Source organism: Mobula hypostoma, chromosome 7 (genome assembly GCF_963921235.1).
Source record: "Mobula hypostoma chromosome 7, sMobHyp1.1, whole genome shotgun sequence".
In the NCBI taxonomy this organism is placed as follows: Eukaryota; Metazoa; Chordata; class Chondrichthyes; order Myliobatiformes; family Myliobatidae; genus Mobula; species Mobula hypostoma.
This window is the reverse complement of record NC_086103.1, coordinates 173,063,406-173,084,762: the sequence shown is the minus strand read 5'-3', so window position 1 is coordinate 173,084,762 and position 21,357 is coordinate 173,063,406. Positions and strand designations below refer to the sequence as shown.

Here is a 21,357-nt window from a genome sequence, read left to right as displayed (position 1 = left end):
GTCTAATCTGTCTGATGAATGCTACCTATTATAAAAATAGAAGTTGAAGCTGTAACGATGGTTCAGGCGAACTGACAAAGCATAGAGAATGGATTACTTAGAAAAATGGAATCGATTAAGGCTCGTTATGGTTTTGATTACTTTGTTGTAACTTGGTTGATTTGTCATTGTTCAGCCCCAGTACTTTGAGACACAAATAACTTAGGTTAAATTGTGACGTTAGTATTTACACTCAGTGGCCACTTTATTAGGTACACCTATAGAGCTGCTTATTAATGCAAATATCTAATCAGCCAATCATGTGGCAGCAACTCAATTGCATAAAAGCACGCAGACATGGCCAAGAAGTTCAGTTGGCGGCTGAGTTGGCTTGACTGGAAGCTGGCTGTGTTTTGCTTGATGCGTGAGTGTGTTTTGGAACCTGTTGAGGGAAAGAGAGTGGGGAAGGAACGGAAATTGCTGGGAGGGGGTCGTGTGGGTCCGGTAATGGTGGACAAGATAAGAGGCGGGGTTGAGGGAAAGAAAGTGGAGAAGGAGAGGGATAGAGACTTGGGACCAGAGGTAGGCAGCTGGGGAGAGGTGGATTATTGTGAAGGGAGAAATAAAGGGAATGAGGAGGTAGTGAGGGGTCGGATGAATAAAAACCAAGACAAAGGGAATAAAAGAATAAGAAATGATAGTGGAGAAAGCTCTGAAAGTGAGGAAGATGAACAAGCTCAGAGAGGAGGTGTTGTCATAATTAGGTTTAATGAGAAGGCTCAGGGACATATGAAGAAAATTAACCCATTTATGCTAACAACAACTCTGACAAATAAGATAGGGGAAATAGTATTTGCAAAAGTCCTTAATGATGGCAACTTATTGGTAAGATGTGCGAATGAGGAACAACTTGAGAAAGCACTCAAGCTAAAAGAGATAGGAAAGTGCAAGGTGGAATACACTGGGAGGGTGGGAGCACAAAACAGTGGTTGTAAAGGAGTGATCACGGGGATACCAATGAGTATAAATATGGAGGAGATAAAGAGGAATATCAAAGGAGGGAAAGTAATGAATGTTCAAAGACTGAAAACAACAAAGGAGGGAGTGAAAATGGAAAGTGAATCTGTATTGATTGAATTTGAAGAAGAAAGAGTGCCAAGGAAGGTGTTCCTGGGTTTCATGAGTTACCCAGTAAGGGTGTATGTGCCAAAGCCATTGAGGTGCTATAATTGTCAAAGGTTTGGACACGTGGCTAAAAACTGTAAAAGGCAGAGGAGATGTGCTAGATGTGGGGGTGATCATGAATATGGAAAGTGCGGAACAGGAGTTCAACCAAAATGCTGCAATTGTGGAGGAGCTCATAATGTTGCATATAGTGGGTGTGAGGTTGTGAGACGGGAGACTAAAATTCAAGAAATAAGAGTGAAAAGAAAGATCACTTATGCAGAAGCTGTAAGAATGTCAAGAGAACAGAATAATGTTCCTAATGAACAGGGACCAATAGGGATGCAAGAGATGCAACAAAGAACAAATGACAGGATTTATGTAGACAAAAAGGCTCTAGTAACATTCATTGCAGGAGTGATTAATAGTACTGCTGAGGTAAAGTCAAAAAGTGACAAAATTCAGCTGGTGGTAAAAGCAGCAGTAAACCATTTAGGGTTAGTAGGACTGACATGGGAGGAAGTGAGGGAGAACCTCAGTAATCAGTCAAGCCAGGAAGTGTCATGTGTTGGTTAATACTAATTATGATGATTCTTTTACAATGGAATGCAAGGAGCTTACTGGCCAATAGCCAGGAATTCAAGCACTTTATTAAAGAAATGGTTGTAAAACCGGATGTAGTGTGTATTCAGGAAACTTGGTTGAAACCAACTTTAGACTTTGTGGTATATGGGTATACAATGATAAGGAAAGATAGAAGTCTAGGGGGAGGAGGGGGTTGTGCTATGTTAATCAAGCAAGGTATACCATATAGGGTACTGGAAAAAGGAGATGATCAGGAATACATAGTGGTGGAAGTGTGGGAGAGAGGAGAGGGAGTGGTTATAATTAACTACTACAATCCATGTAAAAGGTTGGATTTGGACAGCCTATTAAAGATACAAGGACAAAACAGACATAAAGTAGTGTGGTGTGTAGATTTCAATGCTCATAGCACAATATGGGGGGATCAGATTACAGATCCAAATGGAAAGGTAATTGAAGATTTGATGGAAGAAAGGGATTTGGTGTGTATGAATGATGGTAGCGGCACAAGGATAGATATAACAACAGAAACTGAGTCAGTGTTAGATATTACGATAAGTGTCTAATACCTTGGCTGGCATTAGTAACTGGGAAGTTTGGACTGCTTCAACAGTAGGCAGTGATCACTACCCAGTTTTGTGTTCAGTGGGTGAAAGAGTTGAAGTAAGACCAGGTGGCGGAACCCCAAAGTGGGTGTTTGAAAAAGCTGATTGGGGTAAGTTCCAGAAGTTGAGTGAAGAAGGGTTGACAAAGATTGATATTTCTGGAAATGTAGATGAATTAAACAGTCAGGTGACTTCAGCAATTATCATGGCAGCAGAAGGATCTATACCCAGGAGTAAAAATAGGATGAATAGAAAACTGGTACCATGGTGGACAGAGGAATGTTGTCAGGCTGTAAAAAACAGAAATAGAGCATTCAGGCTAGTTAAAAGAACCCATAATATGCAGCATTTGGTTCAATATAAAAAAGCACAGACAGTGGTGAGAAGAACTATACGTCAAGCTAAAAGGGCAAGTTGGAGGAGTTTTTGCGACAAGGTAGGAAGAACAACACCTGTGGGAGAGATATGGGGAATGATTAAGAGGATGGGAGGAGATAGAAGGGAATGGGAATATCCAGTAATGATATCTGAGGAGGAAACTGCAGTTTCCAGTAGGGATAAGGCTGAGGTCATGGCCAAGTCACTTGTACTGATACACAGTTCAGAAAATTTGTCTGAAAAAGGGAGAAGAAGAAGGGAAAGAATAATGAGCCAACACCCAGGTGTGTTAAGCAGGAGGGAAGGAACAGATGATATAATTGATGATCCATTTACATTAGCAGAAATGGTGAGAGCAATAAAGAGATCGAGACCAACCTCCCCAGGGAAAGATCTGATATGCTCTGTGATGCTAAAAAATCTAGGAGAAGGAGCGCTCTTGAAGTTGCTGCATTTTTATAACAGAGTGTGGGAGGAGGGAAGATTACCAAGTGCATGGAAAGAAGCAGTAGTAATTCCAATAAGGAAGCCTGGCAAGGATCTGTCAAAACCCACTAGCTACAGACCAATAGCTTTAACATCAAGTATATGTAAGATAATGGAAAGGATGATAACAGAAAGGTTATCATATGAGCTTGAGAAAAGGGGAATGCTGGCAAGTTATCAGAGTGGTTTTAGAAAGGGAAGGAATTCCATGGACTCAGTGATTATGTTAGAGACTGAAATAAGGAAGGCCCAGGCAAATAGAGAGTCAGTAGTGGCAGTGTTCTTTGACATTGAAAAAGCCTATGATATGATGTGGAAGGAAGGATTATTAATTAAACTACACAAGATGGGGGTTGGTGGGAGAGTTTTTAATTGGATTAAAGATTTTTTGTTTGGTAGAAAAATTCAAGTTCGGATTGGATCAGAATTATCAAAACAGTACGTAGTGGAAAATGGCACACCTCAAGGTAGTGTGATTAGCCCATTACTTTTCATGATTATGATCAATGATGTCTTCACAAAGGTACCAGTGGATATAGGTAGGACACTGTTTGCGGATGATGGGGCCTTGTGGAAAAGAGGCAGGAACATGGACTATATAATCAGGAAACTACAAGAAGCAATTGATGAAGTGGTGGAGTGGGGTTATGATTGGGGATGTAGATTTTCAGTAGATAAAACTCAAACTGTATTTTTTACCAGGAAAAGGATTGAGGTAGGGAAGAAGTTAAGGATGTATGGGGTTGAATTAGAAAGGGTTGCATCATTTAAATTTCTGGGAGTTATATTTGATTCACGATTAACATGGGCAGACCATATCAGGAAAGTTGAGGAGAAATGTAAAAAAGTAATAAATGTGATGAGATGTTTGACTGGTAGGGAATGGGGAGCAAGTTGTTCAGCTTTGAAGAGAATGTATGTGGCTTTAGTAAGATCTGTATTGGATTATGGAAATATAGTATATGGATCAGCAGCTAGGTCTCTTATGAGGAAACTGGGTGTGATTCAGGCTTCAGGCCTTGAGAGTGTGCAGTGGGGCTTTTAAAACGTCACCAGTGTCAGCCCTACAGGTAGAAATGGGAATAATGCCTTTGGAGCTAAGAAGGATGCAACTGATGGCAAACTACTGGGCTAACTTGCAGGGGCACAATGATTCTCACCCTACTAAAGGAGTGTTGCAGGAGTGCTGGGAAAATGGGAGGTTTCAGAGGGATACCTTTAGTCGGGTAGGGAATGATATCGCGAAAGAATGTGGAGTATTTGATCTGAGGATAAGTCCTTCAGTAGTTTATCCGGTTGTAGCTCCATGGAAGCTTGTATGGCCTGACATAGACTGGCATTTGTTAGAGGTAAAAAGGGAAGAAAGATATAAAACAGATTTGGTAAATGCATTTAACTGTCATGTGATGGAAAAGTATAGTGATTATACTCACATTTATACGGATGGTGCGAAGGAACCTGAAACAGGAGTGACAGGGTTTGGGGTGGTAATACCAGCAAAAGAAATTGGAATCAGCAGAAGAACATCTAATAAGTTAGGGGTGTTTACAGTGGAGATGCTGGCAGTGTTGGTTGCGTTGCAATGGGTGCAGAAAGCCAGACAAGCCAAAGCATTGATATGTTCAGATTCATCCTCAGTTCTAGCAAGTTTAAGGTCTTTTCACACAAACAGTCGGCAAGATGTACTTTATGAAGTCCTTCAGTTAGTTACAAGAATTGCAAATCAGGGAGGTCAGGTAAAATTTCTATGGGTTCCAGCACATGTAGGGGTGAAGGGGAATGAGAGGGTGGATGAGTTGGCAAAGAGGGCGTTAAAGAAAGAAAATGTGGAAATGCACATTATTATCAGTAAAGCAGAGGTTAAGTGTGTAATCTGGGAAAAAGTCAACCAAATGTGGCAAGAAAGATGGGACAGGGAGGGGAAAGGGAAGCATTTATATCAAATACAAAAGAGTGTTGCAGTTACTAGGGTAGGTAATGGAAACAGAAGAGAGGAAATTGTGTGGACTAGGTTAAGGCTGGGGTACTGTGCATTAAACAAAACATTGAAAATGATAGGGAAACACCAGACCGGATTGTGTGAGGAATGTCAGGAAGAGGAGTCAGTAGAACATGTAGTTTTGTGTTGCAGGAAGTATGGGATACAGAGAGAGATGATGAGAAATAAATTAAGGGAGTTGGGGGTGCAGGAATTCACATTAAAAGGGTTGCTGGGCATGGGTGAGAGAGCCCAAGTCCGGGTATTTTTAGCGTTTTTAAGGGGTACAGGGGTTTTTTATAGAATATGACGAATAAACAGGAATAGGATACTAGGATGGTCAAAGATGGGAGGGTGAAGTGTAGGTTTGTGTGTGTGTGTGTGTGTGTGTGTGTGTGTGATTGGGTGAAGGGATTTAGAATGTATGTCTAGTGCACATTCTGGAGCAGAGGGTGGCGGTAATGCACCATTAAGCTGGATGCCAACCGCCGTAAAACAAAATACAGACAGACAGACAAGAAGTTCAGTTACTGTTCAGACCAAACATCAGAGAGGGGAAAAATTTGATCTAAGTGACTTTGACCGAAGAATGATTGCTGATGCCAGACGGGGTAGTTTGAGTATCTCAGAAACTGCTGATTGCCTAGGATTTTCATACAGAACAGTCTCTTCAGAGAATGGTGCAAAAAGCACAAAGCGTGCAGTGAGTGGCAGTTCTGTGGGCCAAAAGGCCTCCTTAATGAGAGAAATGGCTAGACTGGTTCAAGCTGACTGGAAGGTGACAGTAACTCAAATAACCATGCGTTACCAGAGTGTTATGCAGAAGAACATCCACCTTGAGGTGGCTGGGCACCAGTAGCAGAAGACCACAGACACACTCTCAGTGGCCACTTTAGTAGGTACAGGAGGTCTAATAAAGTGGCCCCTGAGTGTATGTTGTCAAGGGTTGAGCATCGTATTTTTGATTTGAACCTCAGTGGCTGATCTGCAATCTTACTCATCGCTGATTTAGATTATGAAGACACGCAGTCCTCTTTTATTGTCATTTAGTAATGCATGCATTAAGACATGATACAATATTTCCTCTGGTGTGATATCACAAAACACAGGAGAGACCAAGACTGAAAAAAACTAACAAAACCACACAATTATGACTTATAGTTACAACAGTGCAACAATACCATAACTTGATGAAGAAGTCCATGAGCACTGTAAAGTTCTAAGTCTCTCAAATGTCCCACATCTCACGCAGATGTAGAGAAGGAGGAAAAACTCTCCCTGCCATACCCGACCACGGTCCGACTCTGAGTCATCCGAAAACTTCAAGCTATGATCAGCTCTCCGACACAGTACTGAGCGCCATCTCTGTCCGAATGATTCGATCTCCTTCTCGGTCACCAACAGCAGGCAAAGCCGGGAATTTTGAGGCCTACCCTCCGAAAGACTCCCCACCGCACAGTAACGACAGCAGCCAACGAGCGTTTCAGAAATTTTTCCAGATGTTCCTCTGTGCTTTCATGTCCATCTTCATCAAATCAGAATTGTCCACGGCCCCTATTTAACGGATACAATATCATTTTTCACCGATGGGCTGCGCACGCGCGGCGCGCTGCTTCTCTCCTCCTCCCGCCATTATCCTTGTCCTTGGAAGGAATGGCAGGCATGCTGCTTCACAACAACAGCAGCAGAACCCACATTTTACCAAAGCTGTGTGTAGATTAACACTGATGGTCAAGCTTCTTATGATGCTGATGCCTGACACAAAAGGATTTTCAGAAGCAGCACCATTGAAAGATTTTCTGAAATCCAGGACAACAGACACAAGATGCTGGAGGAACTCAGCAGGTCAGGCAGCATCAATGGAAATGAATAAACTGTTGACTGCAAAGGAAAGGGGAAGAAGTCAAAGTTAGAAAATGGAGGAGAGGAAGGAAGTGCAAGCTATCAGGTGATAGGGAGATCAGGTGAGGGGGAAGTGCGTAGTGGGAGGTGATAGATAGAAAAGGTGAAGGGCTGAAGGAGAAGGAATCTGATAGAAGAAGACGGTGGACCATGGAAGAAAGGGAAGGCATACTCCTCTCCCTCGCTCATAATTACTATTCTGGCTTCTGGCCCTTTCTTTTCCAGTCCTGGCCCAAAATGGCAAATATTTCTTCCTCTCCATACTGGCTGAGTTGCTCCAGCATTTTGTGTGTGTTACTCAAGATTTCCAATATCTGCAGAATCTCTTGTGTATAGAATTTGCTTTGGCCGACTCAACCATATTATTAACTTGATGGGTTAAAACACAGTATCTTGCTCTGGATTTCCTTTGGTCTCTCTGGGTACTCAGAAATGCTGGGTCCTTTCCTGTGGAATCAGAGAGAAAACAAATATTGAGATGTTGTGTTTGTGAAGAGGGCTTCATGCCATAATGGATATTATTTTGTTCTTCACTGGAATGAGAATATAATGTTAATGGTAAGACTCTTATCAGTGTGGAGAATCTGAGAGATCTTGGGGTCCGTGTCCATAGGACACTCAAAGCTGCTGCACAGGTTGACAGTGTTGTTAAGAAGGGGTATGATGTGTCGGCCTTCATCAACCATGGGATTAAGTTCAAAAGTTGTGAGGTAATTCTACAGTTATAAAAGAGCTTGGTCAGACCCCATTTGGAGTACTACGTTCAATTCTGGTCACCTCACTACAGGAAGGATGTGGACACTATAAAGAGAGTGCAGAGGGGATTTACAAGGATGTTGCCTGGATTGGAGGGTGTATCTTATGAGAATAGGTTGAGTGAATTTGGCCTTTTCTCCTTGGAGCGACAGAGGATGAGAGGTGACCTGATAGAGGTGTATAAGATGATGAGAGGCATTGATCGTGTGGATAGCCAGAGGCTTTTTCCCAGGACCGAAATGGCTAACACGAGGGGGCATAGATTTAAGGTGCTTGGAAATAGGTACCAAGGAGTAAGTTTTTCACATGGGGAGTGGTGGGTGCGTGGAATGCACTGCTGGCGGGGGAGGTGGAAGCGGATACAATAGGGTCTTCTAAGAGCCTCTTAGATAGGTACATGGAGTTTAGAAAAATAGACCGCTATGCGGTAGGGAAATTCTAGGCAGTTTCTAGATTAGGTTATATGGTCAGCACAACATTGTGGGCTGAAGGTCCTGTAATGTGCTGTAGACCACTATGCTCTATGTTCTATGTTCTAACATTCAGTACATCCCAAATTTCACATTTCTGTTGGTGGTTGATGCTTCGACAGAAAATAAGGATTATTTCCACCCCCGTCTTCTAATGGAAAGCATGGAACTGAAACAGTACTTCACGTGTGAATTCATCGATATCATTTACTGCATCCAGTACTCCATCTGTGGCCTCTCTACATGAGTGAGACCCAATACAGATTGGGGATCACTTCATCGACTACCTTCGCTCTGTTCCCTGTATCAGCCAGGGGGTCTGTGTGGCCAGCCACTTTAATTCTATTTCTCATTCCCACACTGGTTTATCTGTCCACGGCCAGCTCTGCTGTCAAGTTGAGGCTAGACCATGACTGGAGGAACAATGCCTCATACAGCAATCTATTTTGGTGGTCTTCAACCGGACAGCATCTTCGATATCTCACCCCATCCTCTCGCCTTTGTTTTCCCTCATATCTGAAGTCCCTTCACCCTTTTTCTACCCCCCTTTGCGCCCTCATCACCTGCAGTTTCCTGCCTCTTGTTCCCCAGGTCCTTAATCCAAAAGACTCAACCTCTGTTACACTCTTTCATGGCCTCAGTGCCAGCCTAGAATACACGCTCAAGACTCTGGAGCTGAACACCTCATTGCTGTGCTGAGAATCATGACATGACAAACTGGGAGTGTCTGCCACCCTTCCCCCACCCGGCTCGACTCTTGCGTTGGCGAGGGTCTAGAGGAGGTCCCTGAGAATGATCCCAGGAATGAAAGGGTTAACATGTGAGGAGAGGTGCATCTTTGTGTGAAGCGCAAGATGCTAATTTATTTCACCATGGGCTTCCATTGTGCCAGTACTTATATCAGATCCACACAACTAACCACTTTATACATACTGTATGTAAACAAGCCTAGAGGCATAATTGTTATGCATTAAAGCAGCAGTTTAAGTGCATCTTATGACTGAACAACTTTTAACTCATTGACAAGAAAAATCTCAACCTTATAGTTTAAATCAATTTCCATTTGTATGTATACGTATTCACATTTAACATATCTTTATAATGTTTTTTTAAAATTGAGTTCAGCTTCTCAAAATAGTGTGATTGGACTTGAATATTATTCTATGCATTGTAGTCCATTTATATGGCCAGTCTACAGCTATTTCTTGTGATTATTCTGCATAAATATGGATATAATATGAACTAATTTTATTTCCTCTTGCAGTTCTGCCATCTCAAGATGGGAAAGTTGCCATTGTGACTGGAGGTGCTCAAGGGATTGGGTATGAGACTGCAAAGCATCTATCAAGACTGGGAATGCATGTGATAATCGGTAATTGCTTTATATAATAATATATGAAGTTAATGTCAAATTAGTAGTGATTTGCAATGGAAGGGCCAGTAGCATCATGAAAGATCCCACCCACCCTGTTCATGGACTGTTCGTTCCACTCCCATTAGGGAGGAAGCTACGTAGCATCCATGCTAGGACCACCAGACTCAAAAACAACATACATCAAAGTTGCTGGTGAACGCAGCAAGCTAAGCAGCATCTATAGGAAGAGGCACAGTCGACGTTTCAGGCCGAGACCCTCCAACTTTCAAATCCCTTACTCACTCTTCCTTCAGTTAGTCCTGACAAAGGGTCTCGGCCTGAAACGTCGACTGCACCTCTTCCTATAGATGCTGCTTGGCCTGCTGCGTTCACCAGCAACTTTGATGTATGTTGCTTGAATTTCCAGCATCTGCAGAATTCCTGTTGTTTGCGTTTAAAGAGACTCAAAAACAGTTACTTTACCCAAGCAGTAAGACAGATCAACAACTTAACCCACTAACCCACCAATAACACCCCTCACTACCAATACTTTATCTTTTCCTAGCAACACACACAGAAAGCTGAGGAGCTTAGCAGGTCAGGCATCATCTATGGAAAAGAGTAAATAGAAACATAGAAAATAGGTGCAGGAGTAGGCCATTCGGCCCTTCGAGCCTGCACCGCCATTTATTATGATCATGGCTGATCATCCAACTCAGAACCCCGCCCCAGCCTTCCCTCCAGACCCCCTGACCCCTATCAACGTTTCAGGTAGAATAATCAACGTTTCAGGTAGAAACCCTTCATCAGGTTATTTCTTCAGCGGTTTGATCGGGGCACAACTGTGCAAGCGCATGGACATCAACCAGGTAGAACAGCGAGAAGAGTTTGAAAGGAGACAGCTTTATAGAGCAGGCACCAGAGGAGCGGGTGACAGAATAGAGGGAGACAGAGTAGGAAGGCTTTGACTCAATGGGGCTTTGGCGATAATGGGTCAAGGTGAGGTAGGTAAACTGTGTAGAATACCGACAGGAAGTATGTGTGTGAGGGTGGTGTTCTGTGCTTGGCGTCAGATGTGGGAAGTTCGGGAGACTCCCAGCCTCCTGGACGGCCACATCTGCACCAGGTGTGTCGAGTTGCAGCTCCTTAGGGTCCGTGTTAGGGAACTGGATATGCAGCTCGAAGACCTTTGTTTGGTCAGGGAAAGTGAGGAGGTGATAGAGCGGAGCTATAGACAGGTAGTCACACCAGGGCCTCGGGAGACAGATAAGTGGGTAACAGTCAGGAGAGGGAAGGGCAAGAGTCAGAGGCTAGAGAGTACCCCTGTGGCTGTCCCCCTTGACGATAAGTACTTCTGTTTGAGTATTGTTGGAGGTGGTTGGCCTACCTGGGGGAAGCAACAGTGGCTGCGCCTCTGGCACAGAGTCTGGCCCTGTGGTTCAGAAGGGTAGGGAAAGGAAGAGGATAGCAGCAGTGATAGAGGACTCTATAGTTAGAGGGTCAGACAGGCGATTCTATGGACGCAGGAAAGAAATACGGATAGTAGTTTGCCTCCCAGGTACCAGGGTCTAGGATGTTTCTGAAGTGGGAAGGAGAACAGCCAGAGGTCGTGGTACATATTGGTACCGACGACATAGGTAGGAAAAGGGAGGAAGCCCTGAAAGCAGACTACAGGGAGTTAGGAAGGAAGTTGAGAAGCAGGACATCAAAGGTAGTAATCTTGGGATTTACGCCTGTGCCATGTGACAGTGAGTATAGGAATAGAGTGAGGTGCAGGATAAATGCATGGCTGAAGGATTGGAGCAGGGGGCAGGGATTCAGATTTCGGGATCATTGGGACCTCCTTTGGGGCAGGTGTGACCTGTACAAAAAGGACGGGTTGCACTTGAATCCCAGAGAGACCAATATCCTGGCGGGGAGGTTTGAAAAGGCTATTAGGGAGAGTTTAAACTAATCACGGGGGAGTTGGGAACTGAACTGTAGGGACGGAGGAAGAGGCGGTTGGCTCACAAATAGAGAAAACTTGAAGACAGTGTGAGAGGGAGGATAGGCAGGTGGTAGAGAAGGGATGCGCTCAGACCAATGGTTTGAGATGTGTCTATTATAATGCAAGGAGTATTATGGACAAAGCGGATGAGCTTAGAGCGTGGATCAATACTTGGAGCTATGATGTTGTGGCCATTACAGAGACTTGGATGGCTCAGGGGCAGGAATGGTTACTTTGAGTGCCAGGCTTTAGATGTTTCAGAAAGGACAGGGAGGGAGGCAAAAGTGGTGGGGGCGTGGCACTGCTGATCAGACATAATGTCACGGCTGCAGAAAAGGAGGAAGTCATGGAGGGATTGTCTACGAAGTTTCTGTGGGTGGAAGTTAGGAACAGGAAAGGGTCAATATCTCCACTGGGTGTTTTTTATAGACCACCCAATAGTAACAGGGACATTGAGGAGCTGATAGGGAGACAGATTTTGGAAAGGTGTAATAATAACAGGGTTGTTGTTGTGGGAGATTTTAATTTCCCAAATACCGATTGGCATGTCCCTAGAGCGAGGGGTTTAGATGGGGTGGAGTTTGTTAGGTGTGTTTAGGAAGGTTTCTTGACAGAATATGTAGATAAGCCTACAAGAGGAGAGGCTGTACTTGATCTGGTATTCGGAAATGAACCTGGTCAGGTGTCCGGTCTCTCAGTGGGAGAGCATTTTTTGAGATAGTGATCACAATCCTATCTCCTTTACCATAGCTTTGGAGAGGGATAGGAACAGACAAGTTAGGAAAGCGTTTAATTGGAGTAAGAGGAAATATAAGGCTGTCAGGCAGGAACCTGGAAGCATAAATTGGAAACAGATGTTCTCAGGGAAACGTATGGAAGAAATGTGGCAAATGTTCAGGGGATATTTGCATGGAGTTCTGCATAGGTATGTTCCAGTGAGACAGGGAAAGGATGGTAGGGTACAGGAACTGTGGTGTACAAAGGCTGTTGTAAATCTAGTCAAGAAGAACAGAGCTTACGAAAGGTTCAAAAAACTGGGTAATGATTGGAATCTAGAAGATTATGAGGCTCGCAAAAAGGAGCTTAAGAATGAAATTAGGAGAGCCAGGAGGGGCCATGAGAAGGCCTTGACGGACATGATTAAAGAAAACCCCAAGGCATTCTACAAGTATGTGAAGAGCAAGAGGATAAGACGTGAGAGAATAGGACTAATCAAGTGTGACAGTGGAAAAGTGTGTATGGAACCGGAGGAGATAGCAGAGGTACTTAATGAATACTTTGCTTCAGTATTCACTACGGAAAACAATCTTGGCAATTTTAGGGATGACTTACAGCAGACTGAAAAATTTGAGCATTTAGATATTAAGCAAGAGGTTATGCTGGAGCTTTTGGAAAGCATCAAGTTGGATAAGTCACCGGGACCGGACAAGATGTACCCCAGGCTACTGTGGGAGGCGAGGGAGGAGATTGCTAAGCACCTGACGATGATCTTTACATCATCAATGGGGACGGAAGAGGTTCTGGAGGATTGGAGGTTTGTGGATGTTGTTACCTTATTCAAGAAAGGGAGTTGAGATAGCCCAGGAAATTATAGACCAGTAAGTCTTACTTTAGTAGTTGGTAAGTTGATGGAGAAGATCCTGAGAGGCAGAATTTATGAACATTTGGAGAGGCATAATAAGATTAGAAATAGTCAGCATGGCTTTGTGAAAGGCAGGTTGTGCTTTACGAACTTGATTGAATTTTTTGAGGATGTAACTAAACACATTGACAAAGGAAGAGCAGTAGATGTAGTGTATATGGATTTCAGCAAGGCCTTTCATAAGGTACCCAATGCAAGGCTTATTGAAAAAGTAAGGAGGCATGGGATTCAAGGGGACATTGCTTTGTGGATCCAGAACTGGCTTGCCCGCAGAAGGCAAAGAGTAGTTGTAGACGGGTCATATTCTGCATGGAGGTTGGTCACCAGTGGTGTGCCTCAGGGATCTGTTCTGGGACCCCTACTCTTCGTGATTTTTTATAAATGACCTGGATGAGGAAGTGGAGGGAAGGGTTAGTAAATTTGCTGATGACACAAGCAAATTTGTCATCAAATTTGTCATCAACATCCAAAGTGGATGTTGTGGATAGTGTGGAGGGCTGTCAGAGGTTACAGTGGGACATCGATAGGATGCAAAACTGGACTGAGAAGTGGCAAATGGAGTTCAACCCAGATAAGTGTGAGGTAGTTCATTATGGTAGGTCAAATGTGATGACAGAACATAGTATTAATGGTAAGACTCTTGGCAGTGTGGAGGATCAGAGGGATCTTGGGGTCTGAATCCATAGGACACTCAAAGCTGCCATGCAGATTGACTCTGTGGTTAAGAAGGCATACGATGCATTGGCCTTCATCAATCATGGGACTGAGTTTAGGAGCCAAGAGGTAATGTTGCAGCTATATAGGACCCTGGTCAGACCCCACTTGGACTACTGTGCTCAGTTCTGGTCGCCTCACTGCATGAAGGATGTAGAAACCATAGAAAGGGTGCAGAGGAGATTTACAAGGATGTTGCCTGGATTGGGGAGCATACCTTATGAGAATAGGTTGTGTGAACTCGACCCTTTCTCCTTGGAGCGATGGAGGATGAGTGGTGACCTGACAGAGGTGTATAAGATGATGGGAGGCATTGATCTTGTTGATAGTCAGGGGGTTTTCCCAGGGTTGAAATGTTAGCACGAGAGGGAACAGTTTTAAGATGCTTGGAAGTAGGTACAGAGGAGATGTCAGGGGTAAGTTTTTTATGCAGAGAGTGGTGAGTGCGTGGAATGGGCTGCCGGCGACAGAGGTAGACGCGAATACGATAGGGTCTTTTAAGAGACTCTTGGACAGGTACATGGAGCTCAGAAAATTGAGGGCTATGGGTAGCACTTGGTAATTTCTAAGGTTTTTTATGTTTCTACGTTTCTGTCAGGACTCAATTTTTCCTGTCAGAATTACCTTATATTCAAACATGTCTGTGCCTAGGGTCAGTTTATGGACATATATAATCTATGCATAAGCTATTTTATATATTCATATCAGTTATTCTTTTTTATTATTGTATTCATTATCTTGGTGTGTTTGTGCTGCACTGAATCTGGAGTAACAGTTACTTTGTTCTCCTTTGCGCTTGTGTACTGGAAATGACATTAAACAATCTTGAATCTTGAATTTCCATGTTGCAAATTCAAGGTTCAATGCTCATAGTTCAAGATCAGTTTATTGTCATTCAACTGTACACTTACATACCGCCAGATGAAACAATATCTCTCCAGACCAAGGTGCACAACACAGTACATATAACCCACACACGTAACACAAAGTAAATATTACCACAAATAAATTAGCAAATAATAATGTGCATATATGATACAAGTTAGAAAGTAAACAGTACAATGCTACTGCTGTTTCTGTGTGATGAGACTGCATGATGAAATTCATATGTGTCGGCAGTGAGTTCAGTACTCTTACGGCCTGGGGCGAGAAGCTGTAACCCATCCTAACCACAAAATACTCTGCAGATGCTGGGGTCAAAGCAACATGCACAACACGCTGGAGGAACTCAGCAGGTCATGCAGCATCCCTGGAAACAGTTAATGTTTCGGGCTGAGACCCTTCATCAGTCTTTACGAAGGGTCTCGGCCCAAAACGTTGACTGTTCGTTTCCACAGATGCTGCCCGACCTGCTGAGTTCCTCCAGCGTGCTGAACCCATCCTAACAGTTCTTGTCCTAATGCTGTGATACCTCCTGCCCGATAGTAGGGTGTCACAGAGCAACCTGCAGGAATCAAACTTGTCATGTAGAAGCAGCTGATGTCTTTATACCTTATAATAATCCCGACCACAGAACAATAAAGAAACAGGCAAAGCAAGAAAAGTTGGTAATGAAAATCCCAACAGTATTCTCAGGTTGTGAAAACAAACCGGGAAAAGGTGGGATGGAGAACGTTGGGCTGGGAGTTGTATGTTGCCATGCTGGTATATTCTAATTGCAGTGTGAATTCTGATTTCCTGTCTGGCTGCATCTTTGTGAGGTCCAGAAGCTGCAAGGCATCGGACCCCAAGACTGTACAGAGGATAGTAAATCTGTTGAGAGGATTACTGGGCTCTCCCTTCTCCCTGTTTGTGAGCATTCTATACAAAGGGCCTAATGCATTGTTGAGGATCCCTACCACAACTTCTTTGACCCATGACCATCAGAAAGAAGGTGCAGGAGCATCAGGACTAGGACTATTAGACTGAGTAACAGCTTCTTCTTTCAGGCTGAGAGACCAATGAATACTTGCCACCACCAATGTCTCGTCACAAGGACAGCGAACTATTTACCCGTGCTGTGCACTACATACATTTTGAATTATATTATATTAACTTATCTATGGTAATATTTTATTTATTGTGCTGTGTGTGATAGATGTTTTGTGGGTGCACTGTGGTCCACTGGAACATTGTTTCATTTGGTTCTAAACTGTATTGTTTGGCACAGTCAATAAACGATGACAATAAACTTGAATTTGAACCTCTAGCCATTGTTGTTTTGCTGGCATCCCTACTAGTGTCACCTTCCAATCAACTTTGGCCAGCTGCAGTCTCATGCCTCTGTAATTCCCTTTTACTCCACTGTATTAGTAATACATCTAACTTCATCTTCTCCCTCTCAAACTGCAGGGTGAATTCTATCATACTATCACTGTCTCCTGAGGGTTCTTTTATCTTAAGCTCCAGAATCCAGAATTGTCTTTTCCTTAATGGTCTCGACCATAAGCTGGCTGCTTTCCCAAGGCAGTGAGCAAAGTAGACAAAGGTCTATGAAACGGTGGCTGTTTCCATGACGCACAACGTACTGTGTGATTGGTACATATCCATTTTATTTCTGCTCTGCAGAAGGATGTGTGCAACAGGAAGTGTTATTTTGTCCTTTACCTATTGTATTGGTAACCACTACATTTTTAAAAAAATGGCACAATAGGAAAGAAAGAGATTAGCTTTATTTGTCACATGTACTTTGAAACATGAAAACACTGTGAAATACGTCATTTTGTGTCAACAACCAATGCATTCTGAGGATGTAAACACGCGGAATTCTGCAGATGCTGGAAATTCAAGCAACACACATCAAAGTTGCTGGTGAACGCAGCAGGCCAGGCAGCATCTCTAGGAAGAGGTACAGTCGACGTTTCAGGCCGAGACCCTTCGTCAGAACTAATTGACGAAAGAGCTAGTAAGAGATTTGAAAGTTGGAGGGGCAGGGGGAGATCCAAAATGATAGGAGAAGACAGGAGGGGGAGGGATGGAGCCAAGAGCCGGACAGGTGATTGGCAAAAGGGATATGAGTAGATCATGGGACGGGAGGCCCAGGGAGAAGGAAAAGGGGGAAGTGGAGAAGCCCAGAGGAGATGTGCTTTGACTATCCTGCAAGTGTCGCTACGCTTCTGGTGCCAAAGTAGCATGGCCACATCTTGCTAATTTGTACGTCTTTGGAATGTGTGAGGAAATGGAAGCACCCGGAAAAATCTCACACAGCCACGGATGAACGTGCAAAATCTTTGCTGACACCGGCAGGAATTGAACCGCAATCGCTGGTCTGTAAAGCAGTACGCTAACCACTACGCTCTCGTGGATCCAGCTGAATCCAAGAAGTTTTCCTCCCATTTGGCCCATGTGCTAGAGAGCAGCGATTCCTACATTGGCCTCAGTCACTTTAGAACCAACAGATCTGCGTTGGAAGCAAGTTATCCCTGATCTCAAGAGTCTTCCTTGGAGGAGAAGTGAGGACAGAAATATTTATCATATGAAGTTGGTGATATACATATTAAAAGTGAATCTTAAATTTAAAAAATTGCTGTGTCTAAGTGATAGTTTGCAGAGAACTGAAGTTGGTCTTTTCAGCTGTTTGCTATGCCCAACTGTGCTGGAAGCGGTCATGTAAACAGTAAGACTTAAAGCCTCAAGTTTCAATATTTTTAATTTCCTTTATCTTTAGTCCAGAATGCTGAGAGCAACTGCAGATAAATGTTTTGTCAGAAGTGCAATTTCGGCTGCTGCCTGAGGAGAGTCTGGTGTTTCTGATAAGTAGGCCCATTACACCGTTGCATTGCAGGCTGCCATAAAGGATTGTCAAGCAGGTTGATCATAGGAGCATAACTAGGCCATTCAGCCCATTGAGTCTTCTCCACCATTTGATCAGGGCTGATTTATTTTCCCTGTCAGCACCATTCCCCTGCCTTCACCCCATCACCCTTCACCCTTAGACCACAAGAACATAAGACATAGGAGCAGAACTAGGCCATTCAGCCCATCAAATCTGCTCCACCATTTCATCATAGCTGATCCCGGATCCCACTCAACCCCATACTCTTGTTCTTTCACCATATCCCTTGATGCCCTGACCAATCAGGAATCTATCAACTTCTGCTTTGAATATACCCACGAACTTGGCCTCCACTGCAGTCTGTGGCAGAACATTCCACAAATTCACCACTCTTTGGCTAAAAATATTTCTCCTTACTTCTGTTCTAAAAGGTTTCCCCTCAATTTTGAAGCTGTGCCCTCTAGTTCTGAATACCCTCACCAGAGAAAACATCCACCTTATCCAGTCCTTTCAACATTCAGTAGGTTTCAATGAGATCCCCATACTTTCTTCTAAATTCCAGTGAGTACAGACTCAAAGCTGCCAAACACTCCTAATATGTTAACCCCTTCATTCCCAGGAACATCCTCTGGACTCTCTCCAATGACAATACACCCTTTCTGAGATAAGGGGCCCTAAACTGTCGACAATAGTCCAAGTGTAGCCTTATAAAACTTCAGCGTTATCTCCTTTTTTTGTATTCTATTCCCCTTGACATAAGTGCCAACATTGCATTTAAAAACGCAAACACAAGGAAATCTGCAGATGCTGGGATTTCAAGCAACACCCATAAAAATTGCTGGTGAATGCAGCAGGCCAGGCAGCATCTATAGGAAGAGGTCCTGACGAAGGGTCTCGGCCCGAAACGTCGACTGTACCTCCTCCTATACATGCTACCTGGCCTGCTGCGTTCACCAGCAATTTTTATGTGTGTTGCCCAACATTGCATTTGCTTTCTTTACCTCAGACTTGACCTGTAAATTAACCGTCTGGGAGTCTTCCACAAGGACTCCTAATTCCCTTTGCACCTCTGATGTTGAATTTTCTCCCCATTTAGATAACAGTCTGTACTATTGTACCTTTTACCAAAATGCATTATTATACATTTCCCAACACTCTATTCCATCAGCCACTTGTTTGTCCATTCTTTCAATTGATCTAAGTCCTGTTGCAATTGCACTGCTTCCTCAGCAATACCTACTCCTTCACCTATCTTCTTATCATCTGCAAACTTTGCCACAACGCCATCAATTCCACTATCTATATCATTGACAAACAATGGGAAAAGTAGCAGTCCCAATTCTGACCCCTGAGGAACACCACTAGTCACTGGCAGCCAACCAGAAAAGGTCCCCTTTATTCCCACTCGCTGCCTCCTGCCTGTCAGCCATTCCTCTATTCATGCTAATATATTTCCAGTAACATTATTAGATTTTATCTTGTTAAGCAGTCTCATGTGTGGTATCTTATCAAATGCCTTCTGAAAATCTAAGTAAATGACATCCCCTGCCTCTCCTTTGCCCATCCTTTTGTTACTTCCTCGAAGAAGTCTAATAGATTTGTCAGGCAAGATTTCCCTTTGCAGAAATCATGCTGACTTCGCCTTATTTTATCATTAGTCTCCAAGTACCCCAAAACCTTGTCCTTAATAATAGACTCCAACACTTTCCCAACCACTGAGGCTAGGCCAACTAGCCTATAATTGTCTTCCTTTTGTCACTCTTTAAAGAGTGGCGTGACATTTGCAATTTTCTAGTCCTCCGGAACCGTGCCAGAATCAAGTGATTCTTGAAAGAATATGACCAATGTATCCATTATCTCTTCAGCAACCTCTTTCAGGATACTGGAATGTAGTCCATCTGGTCCAAGTGACTTATCCACCTTAAAACCTTTCAGTTTACCTCACACTTTTTCCTTTGTAAAAGCAATGACACTCACTCCTGCTCCCTGAGAGTCATGGACCTCTGGCATACAGCTATTGTCTACCACAGTAAAGACAGATGCAAAGTACCCAGTAAGTCCATCTGCCATTTCTTTGTCCCCCATTACTACCTCACCAGCATCATTTTCCAGTGGTCCAATATCAACTTTTACCTCCCTTTTATTCTCTAACTCAAAAAAACTTTTAGTATCCTGCTTTATATTATTAGCTAGTTGGCTCTCATATTTCATCTTTTCCCTTTTTAGTTGCCTTTTGTTGGATTTTAAAAGTTTCACAATCATCTGACTTTCCACTCATTTTTGCTACCTTATATGCCCTTTCCTTGGCTTTTATGTAGTCCTTAACTTCCCTTGTCAGCCACGGTTGCCTATCCCGGCCACTTGAGAACAACTTCTGTGGGACATATCAATCTTGCGCCTTGTGAACCATTCCCAGAAACTTCAGCCAGCTCTGTTCCACTGTCATCCTGGTCAGAATCCCCCTCGAATCCACCTGGGCAAACTCCTCTCTCATGCTTCTGTAATTCCCTTTATTCTATTGTGATACTGATACATGTGACTTATGCTTCTCCCTCTCAAATTGCAGTATGAGTTCTATCATATTATGATCAGGAGCAAGAACCCTTCTGAGCAAGAACTCTGTTAAAGTAAACTTGGCATTAAGGGGCACAAAATTATGTTGCCACTGCAATATATATGGAAGTTTACACTCAGTGGCCACTTTGCGAGGTACCCCCTGTACCTAATAAAGTAGCCAATGGGTGTATGTTAGTGGTCTTCTGCTGCTGAATCCTGTCTGGGGTGTAGTCCATCTGGTCCAGGTGACTTACCTACCTTCAGACCATTGAGCTTCCCAAGCACCTTCTCCTTGGTAATAGTAACTGCACTCGCTTCTGCCCCCAGACACTCTTGAATTTCTGGCATACTGCCAGTGTCTTCCACAGTGAAGACAAAATAAGTTTGTCCACTATTTCTTTGTCCCCCATTACTACTTTTCCAGTGCCATTTTTCAGCAGTGTTACCTCTCTTTTACTCTATCTGGAAATATCTGGAAAAACTTTTGGTATCCCCTTTGATATTACCGGCCAAATGAATATTACCATATTTCATTTTTTCCTCACCTTATGGTTTTTTTAGGTGCCTTCTGTTGGTTTTTAAAAGCTTCCCAATACTCTAACTTCCCACTAATTTTTTCTTAATTGTATGCCTTATCTTTTGCTTTTATACTATCTTTGATGTCCCTTGTCAGCCATGGTTGCCTTATCCTCCCGTTTGAATAATTATTTATCTTAGTGATGTATAAGGCCTCCACCTTCCGAGTTGTCTTCAGCAACTCCAGCCACTGCTGTTCTGCCATCGTCCCTGCTAGTGTCCCCTTCCAATCAACTTCGGCCAGCTCCTCTCTCGTGCCGGTGTAGTTCTCTTTATTGAACTGTAATGCTGAAACATCAGACTTTATCCCTTCCCTCTCAAACTGCCAGGTGAATTCTATCATATTATGGTCACTGCCTCCTAAGGGTTCCTTTACTTTTAAACTCTGTAATTAAATCTGGGTCATTACACAACACCCAATCCAGAATTGCCTTTCCCTTAGTGGGCTCAACCACAAGCTGCTCTACAAAA

General features: G+C 43.3%; 1 protein-coding gene across 1 annotated transcript in view; it reads left to right on the top strand.

The window, feature by feature from the left end:
• LOC134349761 (dehydrogenase/reductase SDR family member on chromosome X-like) overlaps positions 1-21,357 on the top strand; it is a 366,143-nt gene that overhangs the window by 111,627 nt on the left and 233,159 nt on the right. The window contains exon 2 of the mRNA XM_063054593.1: positions 9,568-9,675. Within this exon, the coding sequence (XP_062910663.1) occupies positions 9,568-9,675 (108 nt within the window). The remainder of the gene's footprint in view (positions 1-9,567; positions 9,676-21,357) is intronic.